Source organism: Acomys russatus, chromosome 17 (assembly GCF_903995435.1).
Source record: "Acomys russatus chromosome 17, mAcoRus1.1, whole genome shotgun sequence".
NCBI lineage: Eukaryota > Metazoa > Chordata > Mammalia > Rodentia > Muridae > Acomys > Acomys russatus.
This window is the reverse complement of record NC_067153.1, coordinates 43,448,410-43,473,976: the sequence shown is the minus strand read 5'-3', so window position 1 is coordinate 43,473,976 and position 25,567 is coordinate 43,448,410. Positions and strand designations below refer to the sequence as shown.

General features: G+C 47.3%; 1 protein-coding gene across 1 annotated transcript in view; it reads right to left on the bottom strand.

Moving 5' to 3' along the window:
- The window catches only part of Grap2 (GRB2 related adaptor protein 2), a 71,153-nt gene that overhangs the window by 6,075 nt on the left and 39,511 nt on the right, over positions 1-25,567 (bottom strand). Inside the window, exons 2-4 of the mRNA XM_051160029.1 lie at positions 18,350-18,441; positions 9,133-9,224; positions 5,331-5,450 (exon numbers count right to left, since the gene is read on the bottom strand). Of these exons, the coding sequence (XP_051015986.1) occupies positions 5,331-5,450; positions 9,133-9,224; positions 18,350-18,427 (290 nt within the window). The 5' untranslated portion in view covers positions 18,428-18,441. The remainder of the gene's footprint in view (positions 1-5,330; positions 5,451-9,132; positions 9,225-18,349; positions 18,442-25,567) is intronic.

Genomic DNA, 25,567 nt, shown 5'->3' with positions numbered 1-25,567 from the left:
ACACACACACACACACACACACAAATAAATTAATAAATAAAATGTAAAAAAAAAAAATAGTTGGTCAAGAAAAGGAAATGTTCCAAACACCTTTATAGCTTTATTTTATTTTGTAATTATGTGTCTGTCTGTGTGAATCCACGCCATGTGAGTGCAGATGCCTGTGGCAGCCGAAAGTTGGGTCTCCTGGAACTGGGGTTACAGGTGGCTGTAAGCCCCTGCATGGATGCTGGGAATTAAGCTGGGATCTCTTGGCAGAGCTCTATGCTATTAACCACCACCGAGCTACCTCTCCAGAGTTGTTCCCAGGAAAGACTAAGCAATCAGACACCATTCATGGTGTTTATCTGAAACAGGGCAAGATCAGAGTTCTCCACTCACCTGAGGACTGGCAGTGCAGGGTTATTTTTAAGCCCCTGTTGTTTTCCTATCACCAGAAATGGCTTGACCCATCTCACTTCAGTCCATGAGCTGAACCAGCCAGCAAGAAACGATCCTTTTCCCTAAGAAATTAATCACTGGGTTTGTTTTTTTCTCAACATAATGAAGATGTCTTGATCTCTCTTAGTTTATGTTTTGTATAAGCAAGATTATAAAGCATTTTGTACTTTGAGAGGAAACACATTATACAGAGTTGTGGATTTTAACTGGAGAAAACCTTGGGGGCTACTTCAGCCTTCTCTGACTTACAGGTGAGGATGCTGAGACTGAGAGGGGTCCAAGGGCTCAGTTAGGGTCAACAGGGGGCAAGCCTGAGGGAGAGCGCCTGGCCTGATTCCAGCCAGGCTGCTTTTAGGTCCGTGCCTTTTGCTACCAGTCTGGATGAAGTGGTCAGGTACAATCGCACTGGGTTTGCACAAGTCAGAACTTAGCCATTTGAAAACAAGGGAGCAGGTTTTACTACCAGCTCTGGTCTTTCTTCACAGCCAAACCGGCCTTTCTCAGTTACAAAGTTTTGTCGTTTTCCCCCCACCCCACCCCCAACATACTTGCATCTGCTTGTTGCGGGTGCATGAGTATCAGTGCTGTCAATGGCTGGTTCCAGCAGAAAGGTGAAGAGTTTAATTCTTCTAAAGGTCAGTGGGGCTTTCTTAGGGATGGATTTAGGGGTCTGTGTTTGAAGGGACCAGGTATTCTGGTCTTTATTTTCATCTGGTTCTGCTCATAGCTAGGGCAAGACAAAGGTTGTACAATCACTTCTTGCCCAACTGATTGGGGTGGAAGCTGACACGTGGCCACCATTGCTAGTATTTCCCCAGGAGTTTGGACACTATTGACTTTTCTTCAAGATTCGGTAGCTCAACTCCTAGAAGAGGAAGCATTTCTTGTGTGTAATAACCACCTGGTCCTTTTCACCAATCACATCATGTTGCTGCTTGACATCTGTGTTTATGACATAGAATGACCTGCTGGTACTGAGAAATGGTACAGAAAATTATGTGACTCAAGTCTCCAGATCTGAAAAGCTAGCATTTTAGTAAAGGCTAAGCAACAGCCATGATGGGCTCTTAATACTCTGTGTTTATGCCAGACAGCAGTTGTAAGACTGAATGAAAATGATTTTGCCTATATGGTACATGTCTTCAAAAGACAGTATGGAGAGCACTCTAATGCTCGCAAGAAGTTGCCTTGTCTCAGTACCTGGAAAGACTGTGGCAGAAGTCTAGACCAAGTGTCGTATACAATTCATGTCGACCAAGGAATATGACCCAAAATTTCTAGCTGAAAAAGTCAAGGTCATGGTTTTGAAAACCAAAGGCACCAAGATATGCACTCCAGTCTAACAAAGTGCTTGATGCAGTTTGTAACCAAGGTCTTTAACAATAGGTTTGAGCCGGGCGTGGTAGTGCCTGCCTTTAATCCCAGCACTCAGGAGGCAGAGGCAGGTGGATCTCTATGAGTTCAAGGCCAGCCTGGTCTACAAAGTGAGTCCAGGACAGCCAAGATAACACAGAGAAATCCTGTCTTGAAAAACTAAAACAAGGCTGGAGAGATGGCTCAAGAGGTTAAGAGCACTGGCTGCTCTTCCAGAGGTCCTGAGTTCAATTCCCAGCAACCACATGGTGGCTCATGACCATCTATAATGAGTTCTGGTGTCCTCTTCTGGCTGGCAGGCACACATGCAGGCAGAACAGTGTATACATAAATAAATAAATAAATAAATAAATAAATAAATAAAAATATTAAAAAAAAAAAAAAAGAAAAAGAAAAAGAAAAACTAAAACAAAACAGACAGACTATGAGACTGTTCTTTCAGAGAACTCAGATTGGACTCCCAGTATCCACATGGTGGCTGACAGCCATCTGTAACTAACTCCATTTTCAGGCGATCAGATGCCCTTTTCTGGCTTGCACAGGTACTTCATACAATGTTATGCAGACAAAAATGCAAAGCACCTACACACACACACAACACACACACACACAACAACACACACACAAACATACACACACACATATTAAAAAAAAGTTTTGATTGATAAGGCTTATTTAATTTCCTTATTTTTGAGACAGGGTTTCTGTGGGATTACAGGCATGTGCCACCATGCCTGGCAATAAGGTTTATTAATAGAGCAAATTTTCATTGATGAAGATCCAATGAGTTTAGAATTTGAGATACAATAATATTTATGGCCAGAGCTAATATTTATGATTATCCAAGATATGAAGAGGTTTTAGGTAAGGAAAATTAAGAATATAGGGCTAGGGGCTAGAGAGATGGCTCAGCAGTTAAGAGCACTGGCTGCTCTTTCAGAGGTCCTGTGTTCAATTCCCAGCAACCACATGGAGGTTCACAACCATCTATAGTGAGATGTGGCGCCCTCTTCTGGTGTGAAGGTTTATATGCAGGCAGAACATTGACTATGTCATACGTACGTACATACATACATACATACATACATACATACATACATACATACATACATACATTTTTTTAAAGAAAAGGAAGAAAGGAAGGAATGAAGGAAGAAAGAAAGAATATATAGCTAGCCAGGCATGATGGCGCACGCCTATAATCCCAGCACTCGGGGAGCAGAGGCAAGTGGATCTCTGTGAGTTTGAGGCCAACCTCAAACAAAGCAAGTCCAGCAGGACAGCCAAGGCTACATGGAGAAACCCTGTCTTGAAACCAAGAAAAGAAAAAAAGAAAGACTGTACAGCTAGTGACATGGCTCAGTGGTGTGATGGTTTGAATAAGAATGGTCCCTCATAGGTTCATACATTTGGATGTTTAGTCACCAGGGCGTGGCACTCCTTGAGAAGGATAGGAGGTGTGGCCTTGCTGGAGGAAGTGTGTCATTTGGGATGGGCTTTGAGGTTTCAAAAGCCCATGCCCATCTGTCTCTGTCTCTGCCCCCTTCCCTTCTCTAGGCCTACAGATCAGAATGGAGCTCTCAGCTCCTTCTGCAGCACCATGTCGGCCTGTACGCTGCCATGCTACCCACCAAGATGATAATGGGCTAACCCTCTGAAACTGTGAGTCAGCTCCCAATTGAATGCTTTCTTTTTTATAAGAGGTGCTTTGGTCATGGCGTCTCCTCACAATAGAACAGTGGATAAAGGTGCCTGCCGCCAAGCTTGATGCTCTTGAGTTCAGTCTCTGGGACCCACCCACATGGTACAAGGAGAACTTCAACTCCCTAAATTTATCTTTTTGTTTTGTTTTTTGTTTTTCGAGACAGGGTTTCTCTGTGTAGCCTTGGCCATCCTGGACTCACTTTGTAGACCAGGCTGGCCTCGAACTCACAGCGATCCGCCTGTCTCTGCCTCCCGAGTGCTGGGATTAAAGGCGTGCGCCACCACACCCGGCTTTAAACTTATCTTCTGATCTTCCCATGTACATACATGACCCACCACCACCACACATGGAATACACATATGCATGTGCAATAAATGAATATATATGTTCTTTATGTTTTAGCAAGATGTCAAGGTTGGTGACATTAAGGAGACTGGGGTATTTGCAAGTACACTTGAGGTGCACAGGCCTATAGATGGCTGGTCCACTGTTTATTAATCCTTTGTATCTACGTTTTGGAAGATCCTCTCATTTTCTTTCTTTCTTCTTGGTTTTTCAAGATAGAGTTTCTCTGTGTAGCCTTGGCTGTCCTGGACTCACTTTGTAGACCAGACTGGTCTCGAACTCACAGAGATCAGCCTGCCTCTGCCTCCCTGAGTGCTGGGATTACAGGCATGTGCCACCACAGCATGGCTAAGATCCTCTTCTTTCTAAATCACAAAGCAGCCACTGTTTATCACCAGAGGTTAGATTTCTGCACTGGAAGCAATAAAGTCCCACACCTTTTGAAACCTAGCAACTAAGGCAGGCCAGTGCTGCCTATCAATCCCCCACCCCCACCCCCAATCGCCCCATGCCCTATCCCCCACCCCCCCAGCAGGAAGGAGGTGTGTCCTCTGTAGGCTCTGGCCTCCTCTTCCTCTGCTGTGAGCTGCATTTCTTGAACTTTAGTTATGTGATCACCAAGTCTGACTTGCAGCCTTTGACACGCTGACCACACGCATTGCATTCAGACCTGGGGTTTCTCAGTTTAAGTCTGTTTCATGTCCCTGCCTGGACTTAGTCACTTCCTGTACGTTGCGGCATGAGAGTGTCAAGGTTCTTTCTGATCCCCTTCTCTAGGGGCCCCCCTCAGCTCTACCCTGCTCTTCTCAGTTTTGCTTTGCCATGACCTTGCTGTGGGGAAGCAGCCTATCTCTGTGTCCAGCAGCTTCCGTGGGATTTCTGCTTTTCTGTGGCCTTTCTTCAGACCTCTATTGACAGAAATAGGAAAGGTTAAGATACAAACTTCCGGATGGAAGACACAGTCAAATGAGAGTTCTCTTTCCTTCTTCTTCCCCTCTTTCCACAGATACGTCTTGATATCTGCAGGCTCTGTTAAGAGCACACACATAAAACAACAACAACAACAACAACAAAAAACAGATCAACTTGCTCTCTGAAAATATCTGGGCTAGATGGGGAAGCAGATAAATACATACTTCTTCTTCTTTTTTTTTTTTTCTTCCTTCAACTGGTTCTTAATATGTATCCCCGACTGTCCTGGAACTCACTCTGTAGATCAGGCTAGCCTTGAACTCACAGAGATCAGCCTGCCTGCACCTCTTGAGCGCTGGGATTAAAGGTAGGCACCATCACTACACACGTCATTTTGAACAGAAACCAGTGTATGGAGGAGGAGTTGGGGACACATGCTCTGAGGAAGAAGCAGTGTTGTAGTTAACAAGCTGCCACCACGCCTCTGGCCATGAGGTACCGTCCCAGCTTCCGCAGGCTGAGAAGGATCAAGGCGCGTTAGGACAGCTGGTACCTGACAGAAATGGAGAAGTCTCCTGGGGAGCTCTGGCTGGCTCTGATGATGAAGAATCCAATGTCTTTGCCCATGAGTAAGTTTTCTGCTTGATGTCGAGAGAGGCCTTCATGGAACCACCTATCACAAGATAGAGAAAAAGAGTTCCTTGAGACACGGGATAGTGGTGGGGAGGGAGAAGGGACATAGAAAAGAGGGGACTCACGGAAGGAGGCCAGAGACCCTGAGTCAGGGTTTGGGGCGTGCACTCTAAACCCTAGCAATGGCAATTCTCAGCTTTCAGGGATGCAATGGGCTCTGCATATGCTCTCTTTGTTCCCTTTTTTCTGGAAGTTTCTCTCTAGCTTGGGAAACTTGAATCATGGAATTCTGCTGCTGTACCAAAATGAGGCCACATGAGAGTGACTCGCAGCCACCTGCCACCAGGAAAGGACGGCAGAGAAGAGAATGCTTGGCATGCTGCCGGCATGGGGGCAGGGCACCAGGCCAAGCTGGTGGACAAGGCCTGGGCACCCGTTCCCTTCCTGAGATGTCAGTGCAGGGCACTTCTTCCCAGGAGCTTTCAGCACAGTTTCAGCTCAGGGGTTCAGGCTCTTTGGGCTAGCATGGGAGCCTCAGGGGGTTTGACGATTGTGCCCAGCAGAGACTGCCAAGTGTCCAGGAAATCTTGCACACACTTGGAGATGAGCAACTCTAACGGCAACAGTTTCTTCAACTCTTTTGTGAGCCGTCCCCTGTGCTTTGACGTCACTCCCTACAAAAATCCAGGTTGGGAACGTCTTTACTGAAGAAACAAGAGACATAGAAGAGAAAGAAACCAAGCTTCCCAGAGCACAGGCAGTCAGGGTGGCAGCAGCTGGAATGTCAGAAACAGTCCCACCCTCTGGCTAGGCGGACAGTGGCTGCAAGCTGCTAGCAGGTGACCACAAACCCCCCCTCTGCTCCAGAATGAGGGTTTCCATCACAACTGGCAGAGGGGAGACCTTGTCACATTGCTTTAATTGCTGCCACCTGAAGGCTAATTAACACCCAAGTCCCATTAGGACAAATGCGGGGCAGGCCTCAGGTTCCGACTTCATAGAACCCATAGAACCGAGACCCCTGATTCCAGACTCAGCGGGACGGCCCAGTGGTGCCCAAAGGGCCTGGAGTCTGGAGTTTCTGGTGTCTCACACCTCTGCAGGGCTGAGCAACTGATTGCCACAGGAAACACAATAGTGACAAGTGTGGGAAGGCCATGTTCTCCACAGCAGCCATAGCTCCAAGGGAAGTTCTTAGCAGAGGCAACAGGCAGACCAGGGCATTTAGAAAAGCTGCTTTCTCTAACTAAACTTGGGAATGGTTAAAAAAAAAAAAAAAAAAAGACACCCAAACAATTTCACACAGATACAGGAGGTTAGGACTTTAATCTTCCTTATTATTCCATAGCTATTCTTTTGCTTACTTTATATCTTTTATTTATATTTTTTTGGGTTTTAAAATTTTGAATTGGTTAATTAAATACTTTGAGATAGGGTATTTCTATACAACCCTGGATATCCTGGAACTCACTATATAGACCAGGCTGCCCTTGAATTCACAGAGATTTGCCTGCCTCTGTTTCCCAAGCGCCTGCAATTAATAGTGTGCACCACCACACCCAACATATTATTTCTGTTTTTTGGATACACGGTTTCATGTAGCCCTGACTTTCAACTTGTTATATGTTAGAGGCTGGCTTCCTTTAACAACAAGTACTGGGATGACTTCCTTTATTCCACCCCACCTTGGCAGGGTCTGACAGCTTTTATTGACCATCTTTTTTTTTTTTTTTTTTTTTAGGCAGAGTTTCTCTGTGTAACAGTCCTGGCCATCCTGGACTCATTTCAAGGCCAGGCTGGCCTTGAACTCACAGCGATCTACCTGCCTCTGCCTCCCAAGTGCTGGGATTAAAGGCGTGCACCCCACTCTTGGCTTTTATTGACTATCTTTGAACACATGGGACTGTTTTCTTGGCGCTAGGAAAACAGTGATGAACAGAACAGACACGCAACTTCACTCTCAGGGAACTGACATTTTAGGTGGCCTGGGAGACGCACACTAAATAACAGAATAATCAAAATGGCATGCCAGGGGATTGTGAGGCAGGAAAGAAAATGGAAACAGAGTGGACAGGATGCTGGGAGAGGAAAGTCATTTAAAATAGCCACGGGAAGATGGCTTAGTCAGCAAAGTATTTGCTTTGAAAGCATGACAACCTGAGTTGTCACTTTCCTTGCACCTCGCAAAAGCCTGGCATAGAGATGTGCACCTGTAGTCCCAGGACTGAGGAGACCAACTTGGGAAGATCCCTGAGGCTCACTGGCCAGCCAGCCTAGCTTAATTAGCGAGTAATAGACCAGTGAGAGACTCTGTCATGAGAGATGTGGATGATGCTCCCACAGGGGACACATAAAGTTGTCCTCTGGCCTCCTCATGTATCCATGATCATACACACCACCACTTGGGGGAAATGGTGATACAACATGTTTATTGGAGAAGAGTGGGGAGGGGGAGCAGCCAGGGCACTGGAGGACCAATGGGAGGAGGCTGGAAAGAGAGGAGGCATTGCTCCAGTCACAGAATATGTTACAGTGGGAAGGAGGTCCCACCATGCTGGGATGCTGGCTGAGTTCGAGCAGCTGCAGTCTGTAGCTAGCTGGGACCTTGTTGGCAGGAGTCCTGGGGGATCCACAGAGAACGGGAGGGTGGAGTTGGAATTAGGGGTGCAAACCCTTTTGAAGAAAGGAAAGGAAAGGAAAAGTAGAAGGAGTTGGGACTGACAGTTTCGTGGCTTTGTTTTTCGTTTGTTTCCCTGGCTAAGGTCATGGGTGATTCCAGCAAGCCTGTTGTCAGCTGGCAGGAATGCTTCAGCAGAGGGACGGACAGTACAGTGGTGGAAAGGGGTCCTTCTCTGCTGGAGGCGGGGGACAGCTGCGCCTGAATGTGGCTGCAGGCGGTGCTGGTCCAGTGGGAGGGGGCCTGAGGGTGGGGGAGGGGATCAAGGAGCTTCCCTTCTGTGGTTTCCATGGTCCCCCATCCACGTGGGAGGACAGTGGCAGTGCTGAGAGGTAGGTGGGAGAGTGACTGGCATGAAGTGACCACTTAGCAGATGACAGTGGCAGCCTTTTGGTTCAGTGGTCTCTCCTGGGTCATAGAAAGTGACACCACTGCCCCTCATCTGAGTCATCACTGCTACTATGATTTTTCTTACAAAGACTATGCTCTTGGGGCTCGACCCTGGCTGTGTGATTTCTATCTAACCCTTGTGGTCAAGTCTTGAGACAAATACAGCCCAATCTGTGTTTCACTTCCTCTTTCTGGAGGGAATTCCCCCCCCCCCCCCCCCCCCACCCCTGAGTGAGCAAACAGAGATAGTTTGGGATCCCTGCTTAGGGTGGGAGGCCGGCAAGAAGAGCTTTGCAGGAATGGCTTTTGAAGTGGAGTGTCCAACAGCACCCCCTTTGGGATTCTTGGAGATCCTGCTGGCTCGCTCTCTCTCTCTCTCTCTCTCTCTCTCTCTCTCTCTCTCTCTCTCTCTCTCTCTCTCTCTCTCTCTCTCTCTCTCTCGCTCTCTCTTCAGAAAGGAATGTGATGCTGTGCAAATCAACCTTCCTCCCACCCTGGCCTCCGGCTGTGGGTTCTGGAGGCCGGGTTCTGGAGCTCTCTGGAGGCAGCCATTTCTGACAGTTCCCTGGGTATGCATGGATAATTTTAGTGACGACTGAAAAAGTAAGGGGAGCGTGTGTGGGTAGATCCATCTTGGCAGGCTGGAAATACTTACTCAGGAAACTCGATATCTATAAAATTCTTCGGCACATATCCTTCTTGGCTCCCAAGCTCCGCCTTGAGCCACTCCTCCTGGTTGCTTAGTATCTAGGTGGAAGAGAACAAAGGACAGGGACTCTGATGAGAGGACACCAAGGGACAGGAAGGGGCTGCAGGGCCCTGAGGAAAATCAGCTAAGGAACTGGGTGGGACATCAGCTCTAGGGCTTCCTGGGGAGGGAGGGAACACCAGGCCTCAAGTCCCTACAGTTTGACTTCTTCTCACATCGTTATTTTTCTCCACTTGTGCGCCCACTCGTGTCACCCCAGCATAGCTCAGACCTAGCACTCAGAGACTGCCCCGAATCCTTTCTTGTCATTTTTTTACGTTGATTTGCTTATGTGCGTGCATTTGTCTGTGTGTATGCCCAAGTGTGCCACAGCATGTCTGTGGAAGTCAGAGGACAATGTTTGGTAACACTCTCCTTCTACCTTGTGGGCCTCGGGGAGCAAAAGTCACTTACTGAGCGGTCTCATCAGCCACTCATTTTCTAAGTCGTTAGTTATTTTTTACTTTATTTATTTATTTACTTATTTATTTTGAGATGTGTTCACGTGTAGGTCAGGCTGGCCTGGAACTCACTATGAAGGATGGCTTTGAACTCTTGACCTTCCGTGTTCTGGGATCATAGCGGTATAACACCACACCTCAGCAAACATTTATTTTTAAACAAGAGGACTAAAATGTACCTATCTAAGTGAGGCCAGCTTTATAACCTAGAACGCTTTATATCCCCATTTTGGATCTTGAAAATGGTTGGGATAGAATTGAAGATACTTGGGATGACAGAACAGGTGTGGTGTCTCAGGCCTGGCATCTCGGCACTCAGGAAGGTGAGGCATGAGTGTTTCTGTCAGTTGAAGGCAAGCCAGAACTGTGTTGTAGTGAGTTTCAGGTCACGGAGTAAGAACTTGAGAGGGCCGGGGCCTCTCTACAGAGACACCTGGGATGCATTTTGTAAACTCAGAGTCAGATCCTAAAGAGCACTAAGAGTCACCTGCCTTGGGGTTGGGGATTTAGCTCAGTGGTAGAGTGCTTGCCTAGCAAGCCAAGGCCCTGAGTTCGGCCCTTAGCTCTGGGGGGGGGGGGGGAAGAGGACAAAATAAGAGTCCCTTGCCTTGGTCATGCACATGACTCTGCAGACACTGCTGTAGGCATCTTCATTGATTTCAGAAAATGTGATGCCCTTGAAAGTATCTGCCATCTCCACTGAGAGGCTTTCAAAAGTATGTGGGCTTGGACTAGAACCCCTATCCAAGCAAGGGTGGCAGCATAAGAGACTGGGAAACCTTTGATGGCGCCCACCGAGCCTCCTGAGTCACTTTCAGACAACCCCTCCCTCATTGCTGGGTTTGGAGGAATATTAACTCCTTGCTGTTGCTGAAGTCACTGTCTCTTTCTGGTAGCTGAAAATGTTTTCATGGGTGGAGATGCTAGGGTCGAGGGAAGAGGAGAGGGTGGATGGAAAAGACTGCTGCAGACCTTGCCCGGTGATGCAATGAGCTAAGTGGGCGACATGTGATGATGGAAGACCCTTGTCCATCTTTGGTCTTTGGTTCTTGGAGCTCAGTGTCTTCCCTCTAGCTGGGGAGGTTAGAAGCATAGGGCCTTGTGGCCCATGATTGAAGACTCAGGATTTTTTGTTTTCAGATTTATAGAGAACCCTCAAAAGATTTTAAGCCAGGAAATAACAGTAAGAATGAGAGTTAAGGAGGAGCTTTGCCGGTGAGCTGGGGGTGGGGTAAACCCAGAGGAAGAGGAAGGAAGATGGGTGGAGCCCACCAGGTAAGGGATGAAGAGCCAGGAAGACCTATTTCAGAGGATTTGAGGAAGTAAAACCAGGCAGGATTTTGTAACCATTTGGGGAGGGAGAAGGGGATTCTGGGAAAACGTTGGGTTTCTAGCTTGGGAGACTAAGTGGGTGGTGATGTCTCTACTGAAATAGAGGCACAGGAGCAGGAGGGACTCGTGGGCTTCAGCTTGTAGCGGGTGAATTCCAGCTGCAGTTCTTCAACTGAGAAGAAACAGTCAGTGAGCGGTGACTGCTGTGGATGTACGTGTTGGATGGGGCTGGTGACTGGGGTTTTCCAAGCTTTACCCAGAAAGAGTAGGCCAGGAAGTCCTTGAGTCCCTTGGATTTCTCTCTCCCACAGCAAAAACTAATGCTGGAGGAGCCAATCCTCCCTCCCCCCCTCCCTCCTCCCCCTCACTCTCACTCCTTCCCTCCCTTTTCCCCCACTCCTTCCCTCCCTCCCTTCTTTCCTTCTTTCCTCCCACAGAGTTTCATGTAGCCTAGGCTGGCCACCAAATTCCTATGCAGCTGAGGGTGGTCTTGAATTTCTGATCTCCCTAACTACATTTTCTGACTGCTGAGATTACAGGCAAACTCCACCACACCGTGCTTATGCTGAGTTGGGCTCCCTGCATACTAGGTGAGTGCTCCACCAGCCGAGCCTCATCCTCAGGTGTAGGCTTCACTTATGCTATTTTTTTCTCTTTCAAAAGAGGGCCTCACTGTGTAGCCCTGGCTGCCCTGGATCTCACTATGTAGACCAGGCTGGTCTTGAACTCATAGAGATCAGCTTACTTATGTCTTCCAAGTGCTGGAGTTAAAAGTGTGGCACCACTATGCCTGGCATTACCTGTAATACCACTACTGAGAAGGAAGAAAAGGAACAGTGCCATAAGGTTTGGAGCAAGAAAACATGGTTTCTAGCTTCAGCTCTGTCGTTAGCTTTGTGACACAGGACAAATCAATTAGCCATGTAAAATATTGGGATAACAAGAACCCCACTTGAGCCTTATAGAGTTTACGTGAGGATAGATAGAGCTCTGGCACATGAAGACCTATCTGAAGGAAGATATATTTATATTTATTTATATTTGTTTTTGCCTCCCAAGTGATGGGATTAAAGGTGTGTGTCACTACGTCAAAAGGCATGTTGGCATGCATTCTTTATGTGTGTGTCTGTGTGTGTGTGTCCTGCTCAATGCTGTATCTTTATGAGGGAGGCCTCCAGTTCTGAAGGACACGGAAGGGTTTGTAATTCTTGCAAGCATTGTTCATGAATGCTTGGGCTGTAATCATTTGTTCTGAGGCAGTAAAATCATGTCCCACATTTGAGCTTGAGAATTGCTGAGAACAGAGAACTCTGTGACATCAAATGTGGCTCTCGGCTTTGCCGATAGGTGTGGATCTGCGTACTCCGTGTATGCTGCTGAGGGGGTGGGGGAGCACACGATCTAGGTCAAGGGAGGGCGAAGAACCTCAGCAGTGGCATCTTCTACCCACTTCAAAAGCACAAGAACACCGCCCCCCCCACACACACTGCTCCCCAATCGACAGCTTTGGAATTAGTTTTTCCTAGCACAGGGGACTTGGGGGAGGGGAGGTGGTTTGGCCAGAGTAACCAAGGTCAAATTCTAAGCGAGCAGGGGTGAGGTGAAAGACGCCATTTGGAAATTGGCTTATCACAGTTACGAATCACACTCTGTACTTCCCTCTCTGACCGGCAACAAGGTGCAATCTGAGTAATCAAGGCTGGTGCGCTTTCTGCCTCCTCCAGAAACTAAAGATTGTCCCTGACTGCCAGCCATTTGTCTCCACCACCTGGGGCTGAGCTGCTTGAGACAGTGTTTCCAGAGAGGTGAATTTACAGGCATTTTATAGTATATAGAGGGTTTTTTAAAATCTTATTTTCTTCAAAGAAAAGTGATACTTTTTCTTTTCTTTTCTTTCTTTTTTTTTTTTTGAGGGGTGGTAGCTTCCTTGTGCCTCGTGGGCCCTGAGCCTCAAAGCTTCCTGTTCTGTCTCTCCATCAATTCAGCTCCCCCTGTCTCTTGTACACATCATGTAAGCCTGAGCAAGGAGTTCAGCTCAAGCACACGAGGTTCTACACTTAAATTGCTGTATCGTCTTTCTTAAAATGTTCCCTAGGAGAATAGTTTTCTGGGTTACATGGTCTGAGAATAAGTTAGATGTGGGAAGAGAAAGGCCAAAAGTACAGCTGGGGAAAAAAAAAAAAAAGTAAAATTGGATGGAAGTACAGCTCTTAGAGGCACAGCGGAGAGCCGACACATTGAGGAAGTTAATTGTGTGAGATTAAGTCAGTGCTGTTAGGCCTCTCTTAGTAAGGGGAAATGGGGTCGGCTTGGACACATTACACAAACAGGTAGGAACAAATTGGGTCAAATGTGTTTTTTCCCCCAAAGCTGCTGGCAGATTCCAATGTAGATCTGTGCCCTGTGTAGCTACAGGGTATGAACATGATTCCCAACATCCTTTGCAGCTGTTTATTTTCCCAGAGAACATGAATCAAGCCACTTGGCAGAGGTTCCTCACCCACCATCTTACCTGCGATTCCACGCACATCAGCATCTAGTAAGCACCTATTGTTTTAGCTGGGATGCAGAGAAGAAGTGGGAGAGAGCAGCTGGCTGGTGAGAGCAGCCAGGCACGTCTTTAAAAAGTTTGCTTAACCTTTAGCACTGAAGGCCAATCAAGAAACCTGAGCACCTCACAGTGACTTTCTGGGGCACTCAAGAGCTGGCCTGGAGATGGTTTGCCGTAACCCTGGGTGTGTTCTCTGACTTAGGATGGGGATGACTGACACGTACACTAACGGCCGCCATTCAGATGGGAGAGCTTTGGAGCAGGCTCTCTGTGGCTTATTTACCACTGCAGCCACAACAGGCAGAAATGGAAAAAGTGGGCAGGGCTGGCTTGCCGGGAGGGGGTTGGTTCTACGTGGCCACATAGATGCCATTTCTCAGGTCAAGGCATATGCACTGGGTCCCTGTTTGGGGATATGACTTGTGGTAGATGCTGGGAAGGCACAATGCTGAACTGGAGTCTCTCTGGGGTCAGGAAGTTCATCAGTGGACAGACCCACCATTCATTCATTCATTCATCCATTCATCCATCTAACATCGGTGAGAAGCAATTTTCTGCTTCTACAGATCTGAAGTACATGTGGCCTTCATCCCTACAAAACTCTGGCTCGGCTAGCGAGGTAGCCAACAGGGAACCAGCAATTAAGGTCACGTGTGGTAAGTACCTGTGGTAGTGAGAGCCGGCCCTGGAAGTGCAGTGCTGGGAAACAAAGAAGAAGGTTGGTTTTGCTTGGGACCGCGGTGGTAAGGAGGGGAGAGGATAAGTAAAGAGGGGGTGGGGTCTCTGGAAAGATGGGCAGATACAAGAGGACACTTGGAGACCCGGCAGGGGGAGCCTGAGGTAGGCGAGGTATACCACAAGTGGGGCAGGAGCAGCGTGTCCTCAGGGGCGTGTGCTGCGTGTACGTGTGCACATGTGTGCTGGCGTATGAGGGCGATGAGACTGGACAGTGAGCTGGGGTCAGTGGGAATGGGAGCCACGAGTGCTTTTGAGCAAGGAAACGATATGATCTGATTTGTCTTCTAGAAAAAGCCCTTTTGGGACCAGTATGCAGAGTGACTGAAGGAGGAATTGAGGGGGCTGTGAGGAGCAAGCAGGAAGCCACCATTTGCTCAGTATATGCTTTGGGCCTGGGCTGTTACTTTAACTCCTCCCCTGGACTCTGCAGGATAGGCGATCCCTGCATACACAGAGGCAAACACTGACGCTCAGATCCTGCAGCAACCTAGGCCCAAGCCACAGGGCTCAGAGGCTGGGAATTGAATGAATATTCATATGGTTCAAAGCCTATGTTCCTTCCCTTCCACCTCCATCGCCATTTTTTTTCCTAATGACGAAGAGCCTCTCTTGGGGGACTTAGTGAAAGAAACTTAGGATGGAGATAGCGTATAAAGAACAACAGAGTGCTACCCAGGCCTGGGCTCAGTCACTGTCTATCTATGTGATTTTGACATGTTGTTTATTTTCTCAGCCTTAATCTCACATTTATGGATTGGAGAAAGTACTCTCAAGCTCCTAGGTTCACTGGGTTTCGACAATGGTATGTGCATCCCCTGTGCCAGCCCTGGCAGTAGTGACCACTGGGATTTGGCAAGAGAGATGTGCAGTGACTGAACTTCAATGGTACTTGGATCACGGAGGAACTGGTTACATGGAATTTCGGTTAAGTGGGTATATGGGGGTTGTGCAAGCCTGGTGGTAGGGGCTGGGGGCTATGAGGTGACATCCAGCAGGCAACTGGTTTTGGGGTTCAAGGTATAGACTGGAGGATCTTTAGCATAGAGCCAGAGGAGGGGTGAGGTTGTTCAGAGCAAGAAGCAGAATTGGAAGGCCAAGGACAGAGCTTCAGGGGTGGGGTGACTAGCGGCTTAGAGGCGGACTGGAACATTCACAAACAAAACACACAGGAGAGCTCAGGGGAGGAGAAGGTAGGGGAGGGGAGGGGAGGGTGGGGGAGGGGAGTGGGGGGAAGGGAGGGCCGGGGAGGGGAGAAGACAAATAAGACAGGAGTGCCACCAAACAAGGGGATTAAAGAGCCCCAGGAGAGGGGCGCAATAGAGTCTCATTCCATAGGTGTCTGGGTAGAACATTCTAGACACTTGAAGAAGGTTGCACATGCTGGGTTGTTTTTGTTAACTCGACACAAGCTAGAGTCATTTAAGAAGAGGGACTGTAAACTGAAATCAGATAGGCCCATAGGCGAATCTGTAGGGCATTTTCTTGATTAATGATTGATGTGGGAGGGCTCAGCCCACTGTGGGTGGTGCCATCCCTGAGCAGGTGGGTTATATAACAAAGGTAGCTGAGTAAGCCATGAGTCAGAAAGCAGCGTTCCTCCATGGTCTCTGTTTTTTCAGTTCTTGTCCAGACTTCCCTCAGTGGTGGACTTGGTTGTGGAACTGTAAGTCAAACAAAACCCTTTCCTCCCCAAGTTGCTTTTGGTCAAGGTGTTTATCACACTACCGGGAAAACAAACTAGGACACAAAGTGAGGGGCAGACTTCAAAGGGCCGTGGAGCCAAAGGGGAAGTGGAGGGCACCCAGTGCAGATAACTATTTCCTGTTTGAGCAACAGAGGAGAGGAAATACATAAGGAGCCAGGCTGGGAAGCAGGGCTGAGGGAATTCTCATTTGCTCTTTTTTTTTTTTTTTTTTTTCCTTTCATTCTGCTGGACAATGGAAGACAACAGGTGAACTTAACAAGGCATTAGGTTCTATGTGTGCTGAACATAAGGGTGAGAGCTAGTCAGAGCAGTGGCTGCTACAATATGCTTGGCATCTGAATGGTCACAATGCCCTATAGAGGAGGAAGGGAGAGATTTATCACATGACAAGTGTCTGCGACCCCAGTAAGGATCCAATGATGCAAAAGCCACATTCTCCTCAATCGGTAGCCTAGACATATTTGAGCTTCTAAACTTCAAACTTGGGACACCATGGGGTCAACCACAGGACTAGATCCTTCAAGCTGAAAGCAGTGAGAAGGTTACACAGTTGGTGCGGGGTGGGGCGTGGATGTTAAATGAGAAATGAAGCCTTCTGTGCTACATGCATGTGCTCTGTGGACACTTTCCACGTTGCCCTCTGACACCTCCAACGAGGGCCTCTGTGTAGGCCATTGTTCTCTGTGGCAAGGTACAACAGTGGCCTTGGTGACTACAGACCTGTGAGAGGGAGGGCCACCTGGATAGCTGAGGGGAAGAGCTGAGGCTTGCTCTTAGAGGGTGCCCCTGAGCTCAGGCAGGGGTGCACTGTCACCACATACTCCGGAATATCCCATGGACAGGTTTACAGTCGTTTGCGAATGACAAGGGCTGGCTTTTGGAGTATGTAGATGGACATCTGCAATGTGGAAGAGTCCAAGGCCACTCCAGCTCGGCAAGTGGCCACTACAACTGGAGTAGGGCCTGAAAACAAGTTTTAAGAAGCCTCTTAGTGGCTGGGTGTGCATGGCCTCTGTCAAGCCGCCTCGGGGTCTGCTGCCTCTCCCTGGCGACCTCCACCCGCACCCTTTCCATCTGAAGCCTGGCCTTGCATTTCTATGGGTTTGCTGTTTCCTGACACCCACATTGCCACGATTTCACACTGCCCGCCCTTCAAGGTGGAATCTCATATCCCCACCTGTGCTCCTGAGCACTGAGAGGAGAGCATATATGAAGGCCAATCTGAAGCAAGTGATACCCACTCCATGCCACGGGCATGGCAGGAGAAAGAGGGTGACTTATGCCAGCTCTGAATTTCTCTCACCCAACCTGGTGCACATCGGTGCCCAGAAGGAATGCTTTGGAGGGATGTGAACTTCACTGGGCTATGCTCCAAGCAAGGCTTCTTAAGGATGGCTCTCCGAGCCCCAGGAGAGCATTCAGGCAGTGAATAATACACAAGGTCTTGAATTTAGACCTCTAATATCCACATAAAAACCTGGGTACAGAGGCATGCATCTAGAATCCCAGCACAGGGGAGGTAGAGACAGGTGGATTCTTGGAGCTCACTGGTCAGCCCGCCTCAGCCAAGTCAGGGAGCTCCATCCAGGTTCAGTGAGAGACCCTGATTCAAAAAAATTAAGCTGGTGAACAAAGGAGGAAGACAGCTGATGCCAACTCCTGGACTCTACACTTATGCGAGCACATGTACATGGACATGCAGACACATGTGCACATGTACACATTTGCACACACACCTGCATACATATGTGCGTGCGCATACACATGCAAACACACACATATACACATACATGCACATATACACAATGACTCTTGTTTACCCAACTGGGCTACTATTGTGATGAGGGACATAACATTTGTGTCCTCCCTATAGCAAAGGTCTGTTCCTCTGCATGTCTTCCAGGCAGTATTAGTGGGTTAAGGCTAAAGAGCTGCAGTATTTGTCTACATGTGGGTGGTGAGTAGATAGAAATAAATCTCTCTCTCTCTCTCTCTCTCTCTCTCTCTCTCTCTCTGTCTGTCTCTTTCCTCTCTCTGTTTTGAGATAGGGTCTCATGTAACCCAGACTGACCTCACAAACTCACTATGTAGGCAAAGCTGGCCTGGGACTCCTGCCCCTCCTGCCTCTACCTCCTGAGTGTTAGGACTATAGGTATGCTCTCACACCTGGTTTTGAAACTCTCTTGTAAAGAAAATATTAGGAATAAAAAAATAAAAATAAAAAAGGAACCATGCACACTTTTTCAGAGACAAAGGCATGGGTTGTGAGGTGGCGTTGGTGGCCAGGCTCAGGGACCTCACTCCTCACCGTTTCCCTGGGACCCCCACATGACCTACCTTCAGAACATCTCCAGTGTGAAAGCTCAGTTCATCCTCACCCGAGGCCATGAAATCAAACTTGGCGATAGCTTCCATGTCTTGAGGAGAAGCTGGAAGAGAAACAATGTGGTCATTATGCCTTTCCACCAGGGATGGGCTGGAGAGCAGATGGCGCTGCCTGGCAGGCTCAGCAGTGGGCAGGAGGGTGGCTCAGCGGATGTCTGCAGACTGGAGAGCTAGGATCAGGCAGCTGAGAGGGCTGTGCTGGGCCAGAGCTCATGTTTGCAACAAGAGCTGCTGCAGCCTTCCAGATCTGGTTCCCAAAATCATTCTCTGAACCTCTAGACACCAGAAGTAGGAAATACAGCCGGGGACAGGCCAGGCCACCTCCCTCCAGCTCCCTTACCCCCCCCCCCCCCCCCACTCCCCACCCCCCTGTGGCCTGTCACTGCTTCTGGGGGTATCTCTGTTTCTCACTGATAAGGACAGAGGCTTGCTATAAACTGGAACTTGAGGCCCAGGGGCCTAGAAAGGCTGCTCAGTAAACACTGTCCCTCGGCTGTCTCTGGGCAGCTATATTTAACCAGGCAGTGTTAATTAGACAGATGCCATTTTCCCTTTTACGTCTGAATCATTTAAGAGAATTAGACAGTATTGGCCAGTGGGGAACTCAGCGTCCTTCTGTCCAGTTTGACAGTAGGAAGCGTTTTTGGTTTTTGAGCCGGGCAACTCAGTTGGTCCAATAGTTTATTTTAACATCATGATGTAACCCGAGTAACATTTCAAAAATCTCAAATTTGATATTTCTGAATTGAATTAACCCACCTCACAGTAACACCCACGTACTTGATCTGTGTCTACTCATTAAATATGAAAAAAATTCAAGAGGCTGTTGGATATGTCACAGAAAGGACTGAGTGGAAGTGGGGTGTGTGTGCGCATGTGTGCATATGTGAGTGCATGTGTGTCTGTGTGTCTCTGTGTGTGTGTTTATGAATCGCTGTATGATATTGGCCAAGTACTTAAGCCTCTGGGAATCTCATTTTCCTTATCTTTCGAATGGAAATCTTAATAGTCAGATGTGAGTTAAGTAATAGTTGCAAATGCTATACACAACAAGCTAAGGAGTATTGATGTTTTCAAATGATTTTATGGGTGAAGAGGTGGGTCTACTGTCTAGCATGCATGAGGAGTTTGAGCCCCAGCACCACATGAACCGGTCATGACAGCACATCCCTGTGATTCCAGCACTCAGGAGGTAGAGGCCGGAGGAGGATGAGAAGTTCAGGGTCATCCTCGGCTACATGTCAGTTGGAAGCCAGCCTGGGCTACATGGCATCCTGTATCAAAATAATATAGTCCTAATTTTATGGAACAAAACTCTCTCCAGCCAAGGCAGCATGAAGCAGGGGGAAAAAAAAAAAAAAAGACCGTGCCCCACATCTCCTATAAACTATTCCCACTGACTGTGGCACTTAATCAGCAGAACTGTCACATTCTCTGATCCTCTGCTAAGACAGCTTACTGTCAGGGCAGCGTCCGGAAGACTGTGGTTTGGCGTTTATGCTTTACAAACTTTGACTAATTCTCAAGCCCTTGGGGTGAGTTAATAAGTAAACCCTCAGACCTAGTGGGCTCTCAGTGATCAGGACGCGGGAGCTACAAATAGTTTTCTCAGAAACTTCTATCCATCTCAGCGAGATCTGGAGCCATCGGGGATGGTTGCAGTAGGTGGCAGGGTGCAGCAGGGAGCTCTTGGCGGATTAGCACCGACTGTAGCAGGATGGTAGTGAGCCGCTCAGGGTGCTGGCCTCCTACATCTGCTTTGTGAGGTGACTAGTACCGATCTCCAAAGGCAGAGAGTGAAGCATCCCTCGAGAGCCAAATAAAATGCCATCTTTAGCTCTGTGTGCCCTCCCACCAAGTCACAGCTTAGTTCCACATAGCAGCAACACAGATGCATTCCTTTTTGTACACTTTCTTCAAGAGGTGTCTATCTGAGGCAAATTAACATGTTGGTGGCCTGAGGCCAACTCCCTGAGCACCCTGAGCAGGGAGGAAAACCTTGCCCTTCCTCCCTAAGGCTAAATGCTTTTGCTGAATTGACTCACCCCTTTGCCTTAGCACTCAAACCTTTCCCTAATTAAAGCCTTGCCTCTGGTTTGCTGGGAGATGTGACTTCTGTAGGTCACCATCGTGGTAGCCACAGTGGACACTTGGTCACCTCAAGAGTTCAGGTGTCGGGTGAATGGGTCCTGAAAACCATGATCCCATTTCCACACAAATTTACCTTAATAAGGAAAGTGAAAACAGGGGGAAAGGCAAATACTAAATGTATCAGAAAGTCACATAAATTAGAGAGGAGAAAAGCATGCTCTGGGTGTGACCTTGAGTTTGGGAAGGCAGAGCCTGGGCGTGGGCTGGGTTCCCAACAGCTGTAAATCACTTGGGCTAGAAGGCCCAGATGGAAGTAAAATTGCTACTGAATAGAGTCACTTTTCCATCTTCCCCCAGGGAAGGTTGACAGTGTGGAGGAGCCGGAGGTATCACACAGCTCCCCAGCTTGTAATATTAATCCTGGCTCCGAGAACTCAATTAAACAAGCCCGCTCTTTGTGAGATCCACTCCCATTTCCATTTGTGAAATAAAATCTGCTGTTTTGTGAGAAGGAGGTACTCAAGGTGGGGAGGGGCTCTGCGCTCCCTCTCATCCTCCTGAAGAAGAGAACAAACAGCACCAGTTTGACTGCTGAAGCGTATAGACCTTTAGATCTCGATTCTTCTGTATTCATTAGTGTTGGTTTGGAAAAGTTTAACAGGGACCACTAGGGAAGAAGAAAATTGAACTATCGATATAGTTTATGCAGTGAATATCGATTTCTTTTTATTTATTTGTGTGTGTGTGTATGTGTGTGTAAAATAATGTGCACCTGTCACCACAACATTTTACATCTGGAAAACAAATGTATATCTCTATATATGACTAGATTAAAAAAAAAAAACTGAGTAGCAATGCTGAAGGGAAGGAGGGGAGTGGGGGAGAAGAACATAACTTGAATTCAAAACTGCCTTCATGCTGTTATTTGTAATTTCCGTGCTCCTGACCTCTGGGAGAAATGAGGAGAGAGACCCCTTTCCAGAGCACTTCATCCTTACAGATGGACTCAGTGTGGGTTCTCTGCCAGGGACTGGCTCTAGAAATGGCTGAAATGACACCTGCCACACAGTATGAGAAGCTGCAGCCTCCAGGGGCAGCCTGTCACCTCCAGCAGCCTTCCCCTCTTCCCCAAAGCCACACCCCACAGATGATGCCATTTGTGGGGCTCTAATGCTAGTCAGCTTCCCTCCAGCCCTTTTCCGGCTTTTGCACGCATTATCCATTAGCAGCCCTGAGACACAGATCAGCCTCACCACAGGGTGACGCCACACAGGGATGCCTGAGCTGATCTTCTCTGCCCTTGAATTTCCTTGTAAGCTGCTTTTACTAGGATCAAAACAAACAAGCAAATCACCCTGGAAAATAGTCAAGTTACATATGAGGAATGTTTGTCTACTTTTAAACACCGTCACCACAAGATGAAAACAAAAGGCACAAGGCAGTTCTTTAACTCCATTTAGAAGCCAGATAGAATAGATTTGTTCAGAAAAGTAGTTATCATCAAAATGGTACCAGGCAAGAAACTTCTTGCACAATTCCAGCTCCTCCTAAGTTGGCTATGAATAGCCAAGGCTTCCATTTTATGTCTCTCTTAAAAGGAGCAATTGCATAACAGCACAAGGCTAAGTGAGACTCAGACTCAGGACCCAATAAAAGAGGGAGGCTGGGTCCTAAATTGAAGCAGCCATACCACTTCCTATTTTGCTGGGGACAGCTCTAATTTGAATGCATGCCCCAGTTTGTGTTGTAATTCAGACAGCGTAATGTCTTGCAATGAGAGAGAGAGAGAGAGAGAGAGAGAGAGAGAGAGAGAGAGAGAGAGAGAGAGAGAGAGAGATTTTATGGATACTGCTGACCACACATTTATCAGAACATTAGCTACAAATGTAATTTTTATTAGTTTATTTGCAATGAAGAGAACAGTGAAGAGTTTACCGTTTTTGAACTTAGGGTTTGGGTACAATGAAGAGCTAGAAAAATTGTAAAATTGTGCCCCTAATGCTACATAATATAGACAGTTGGGGGCCACAGCCTTTATACTGTTGTTACTATTATGTTGAGGTAGGGTCACCTGAAGTCTTGCTATGTTGACTGGGCTGGCCTGGAACATCAGGACTCAAGCAATGCTCATGCCTCAGCCCCTTTCAGAGAGAATCAAAAGTCAGCTTCATTACTCTTTAGAAACAGAAACCCTTATGCTGCTGCGGGGGGGGGGGGGGGGATATTACAGCTGAGTCCCATTGCACACAATAGAAAGCTTCTTGGAAAGCTATTATGAATAGAGTATTTGTAAATGGAATGTATTAGCATGTACTGCAGAGACTCAGCTCTGCAAATTAAGCCTGCGGTGAAGCCTTTATGACAGGAGAAGAAAACTTTGTTATGCAAATAACTACCTTTTAATTGATCCATTTTAAAGTCTGAGTTTGTTGGCATCACGTCTTAAGAAGAACACACCTGCATATCACCCCCTAGCTTCCCCACACTGGGGGCCAAGTAAATATTAGTCTCCACCACGCTCAATCCTGAAAATGCTTTTAAAAACTACTGATAGAGACAACATTCTACCTTGGAGTGTAGACCAGGGGTCAGGGGGCTTTTTTTTCTAGAAAGGGCCTGTAACAAATACCTTTGGTTTTGGGGTGGAATGGTCTCTATAGTGTATCATTGTAGCCTCTCCGTCAGCCACAGATGACAAACGAATGGGAACAGTTGTGTTCCGGTCATACTTTATTTGCGAACACCGGCATTCATTTCTTCTTGTGTGGTTGAGGCAGGGTCTCAAGTATCCTAGCCTTTCAAACTGGCTAGGGAGATGAAGGTGACCTTGAACTTGTCACTCTCCCTGCCAGTCCCATTGAGCGCTGAGATTATAGGCATGTGCTGCCGCGTTAGACTTTGTTACTGGCTTCTGGAAGGGAGGGGTTATAGCTAATGGGGTGAAAATCAGGAATCCACTGGCATGAACCAGAATCTGTAATGTGCCATTTGCTTCTTGGATGGCACGTTGTCTCATCCACAAAACTGCAACAACCACAGGTCCTTCGTGTGTAGACCCTAACCAACATATATGTAGTCACCATGCATGTTATTCTGAGAGCCCCCACAACCTCCAGGCAATGCTTAGTAGGTATTTTGTAAGTGTTTGTTGCATGCACAAAAGCATAACAAATGACCTGCCACTAGAGTTACAACCACATTGGATTGCATCAGGGGAAGAGAACTACGTATCTAAGTTTACAAGGACCAATTAATTTCCCACTCCAAGGTGCCGTGACTTTTCAGCAAACTCAGCTAGAGACAGTGAAGCACCAGGCAGCTTTAAGAAGTCCAGCCTACTTAATCCAACAGAGGGCAATGGCGCACCCCAAACTGTGGCTTGTAGTTTGTAACTTTTTTTTTCTTTTCTTTTTTCCTCCTGAGGCCTTGTAATCTTTATCCAGGATGGTTTGGTGACTCTCCTCTCATTGTCCCTTCTGAATTGTGAGGCTTGTAGGCATTAACAGTTTCAGAGTCTAGCACCTATAAAACCCAGCCTTGCTTAGATGGAAGAGAATTCAACACCATCTTCTCCTGACATTTTCTGAGGTTTAAAATCTTTCTGAACACCATGGCAAGAGGGCCCCTTTCATCTCAAGGTCCCCTACTCTGTCTCCTCCATGCACACTTTGCCTTTCAGAGGCAGTGTGTCTCACTTTGCAGCTCAAACTTTCAAAAATCCTTCTGCCGTAGCCTCCGGAATATTTGGATTCCAGGTGCTTGCCACTACGCCTGACTTTTAGTGTGCTTTTGATCTTGTGTTGAAATCTACATTGTGTTGTTTCTTTCTTTCCTTTATTTATTTATTTATTTGCATGTGTTTGTGTGGTTTATGTCTCTGTCTGTGTCTCTCTGAGGTGTGTGTGTGTGTGTGTGTGTGTGTGGCACACACGTGTACTAGGTATTTATGTATTTAGGCACATTTATGTGTTTACATGTGGAGGTTTATTTTAACATTTATTTATTTTATTTTATGTGCATTGGTGCTTTGTCTGCATGTGTGTCTGTGTAAGGGTGTCAGATCATGGAGCTACAGACAGGTATGAACTGCCATATGGGTGCTGGGATATGAATCTGGGTCCTTTGGAAGAGCAGTCAGTGCTCTTAACCACTAAGCCATCTCTCTAGCCTTACATATGGAGGTTTAAAAACAAAATTGGGTGTCTTCCTCACTCACTCTCTGTGTGTCTCTTGCTGAACTCAAAGCTCACCAATTCTGGCTAGTCTTGCGGGCCAGCGAGCCTGCCCCAGGGAGCACCTCTCTTTTGTTTCCAAGAATTATAGGCAGCAGTGATGCCTGCCGGGCTTTTAAGTGGGTTCAGGGATTCAAATTCCAGCCCTCACTGAAAGTGCCTTCTCCACTGAGCCATCTCCCCAGATCCTAGTGTGTGCATTTGTAAAAATTTTATCTTATTCTGACTGCTACAGCTGTGTCTGGGCCTGTCTGCCTTAGTGGACATTGGGCTTAGCAGGGGAGAACAAAAGGCACAGATAGATGCCTCTTGAAAATTTATAATCATTGGATGGACAACGACCTCTCAGCCCGCCTGTCAGCTTCTGTTTAAATATTCTCCTAGAGACACAAACCAATTTATTCTGGAGGAACATGTGGGAGGCAGAAGGCTTGGCTTCTCTGTTTTTGGCCTCTCAGATAACAGAAACGTTAGCCTGCTTGCCAAACAAGACATACATTTTTCTTTACTGTGTCTTCTAGAATTGTCTCTAACGCATCCTCTGTACCCTTTAAAACAGTGCTCCGTGAATCCCTTCCTAGTAAGATTCCACTTCTATTTCTTCAAAGATTTGAATCTAAGGCCAGGTCCAGAGTGTGGAGTGGGCAGAAGAATGGGAGAGCCATCACCAGCTCACACAGGGCTCCCTGGTACTCCTCCTCTGCCCCCTCCATCATCACCAGGTCAGGGCTGCAAGTGGCCCTGCTTCTGGGGGTGGCCCTCAGGGTTCTCTCCATTAGATTTGCAGCCAGTGGTTCCCCTAGATGTTGGTCCTCTTATGTGAGACACTCCATCTTTTTTTTTTTGC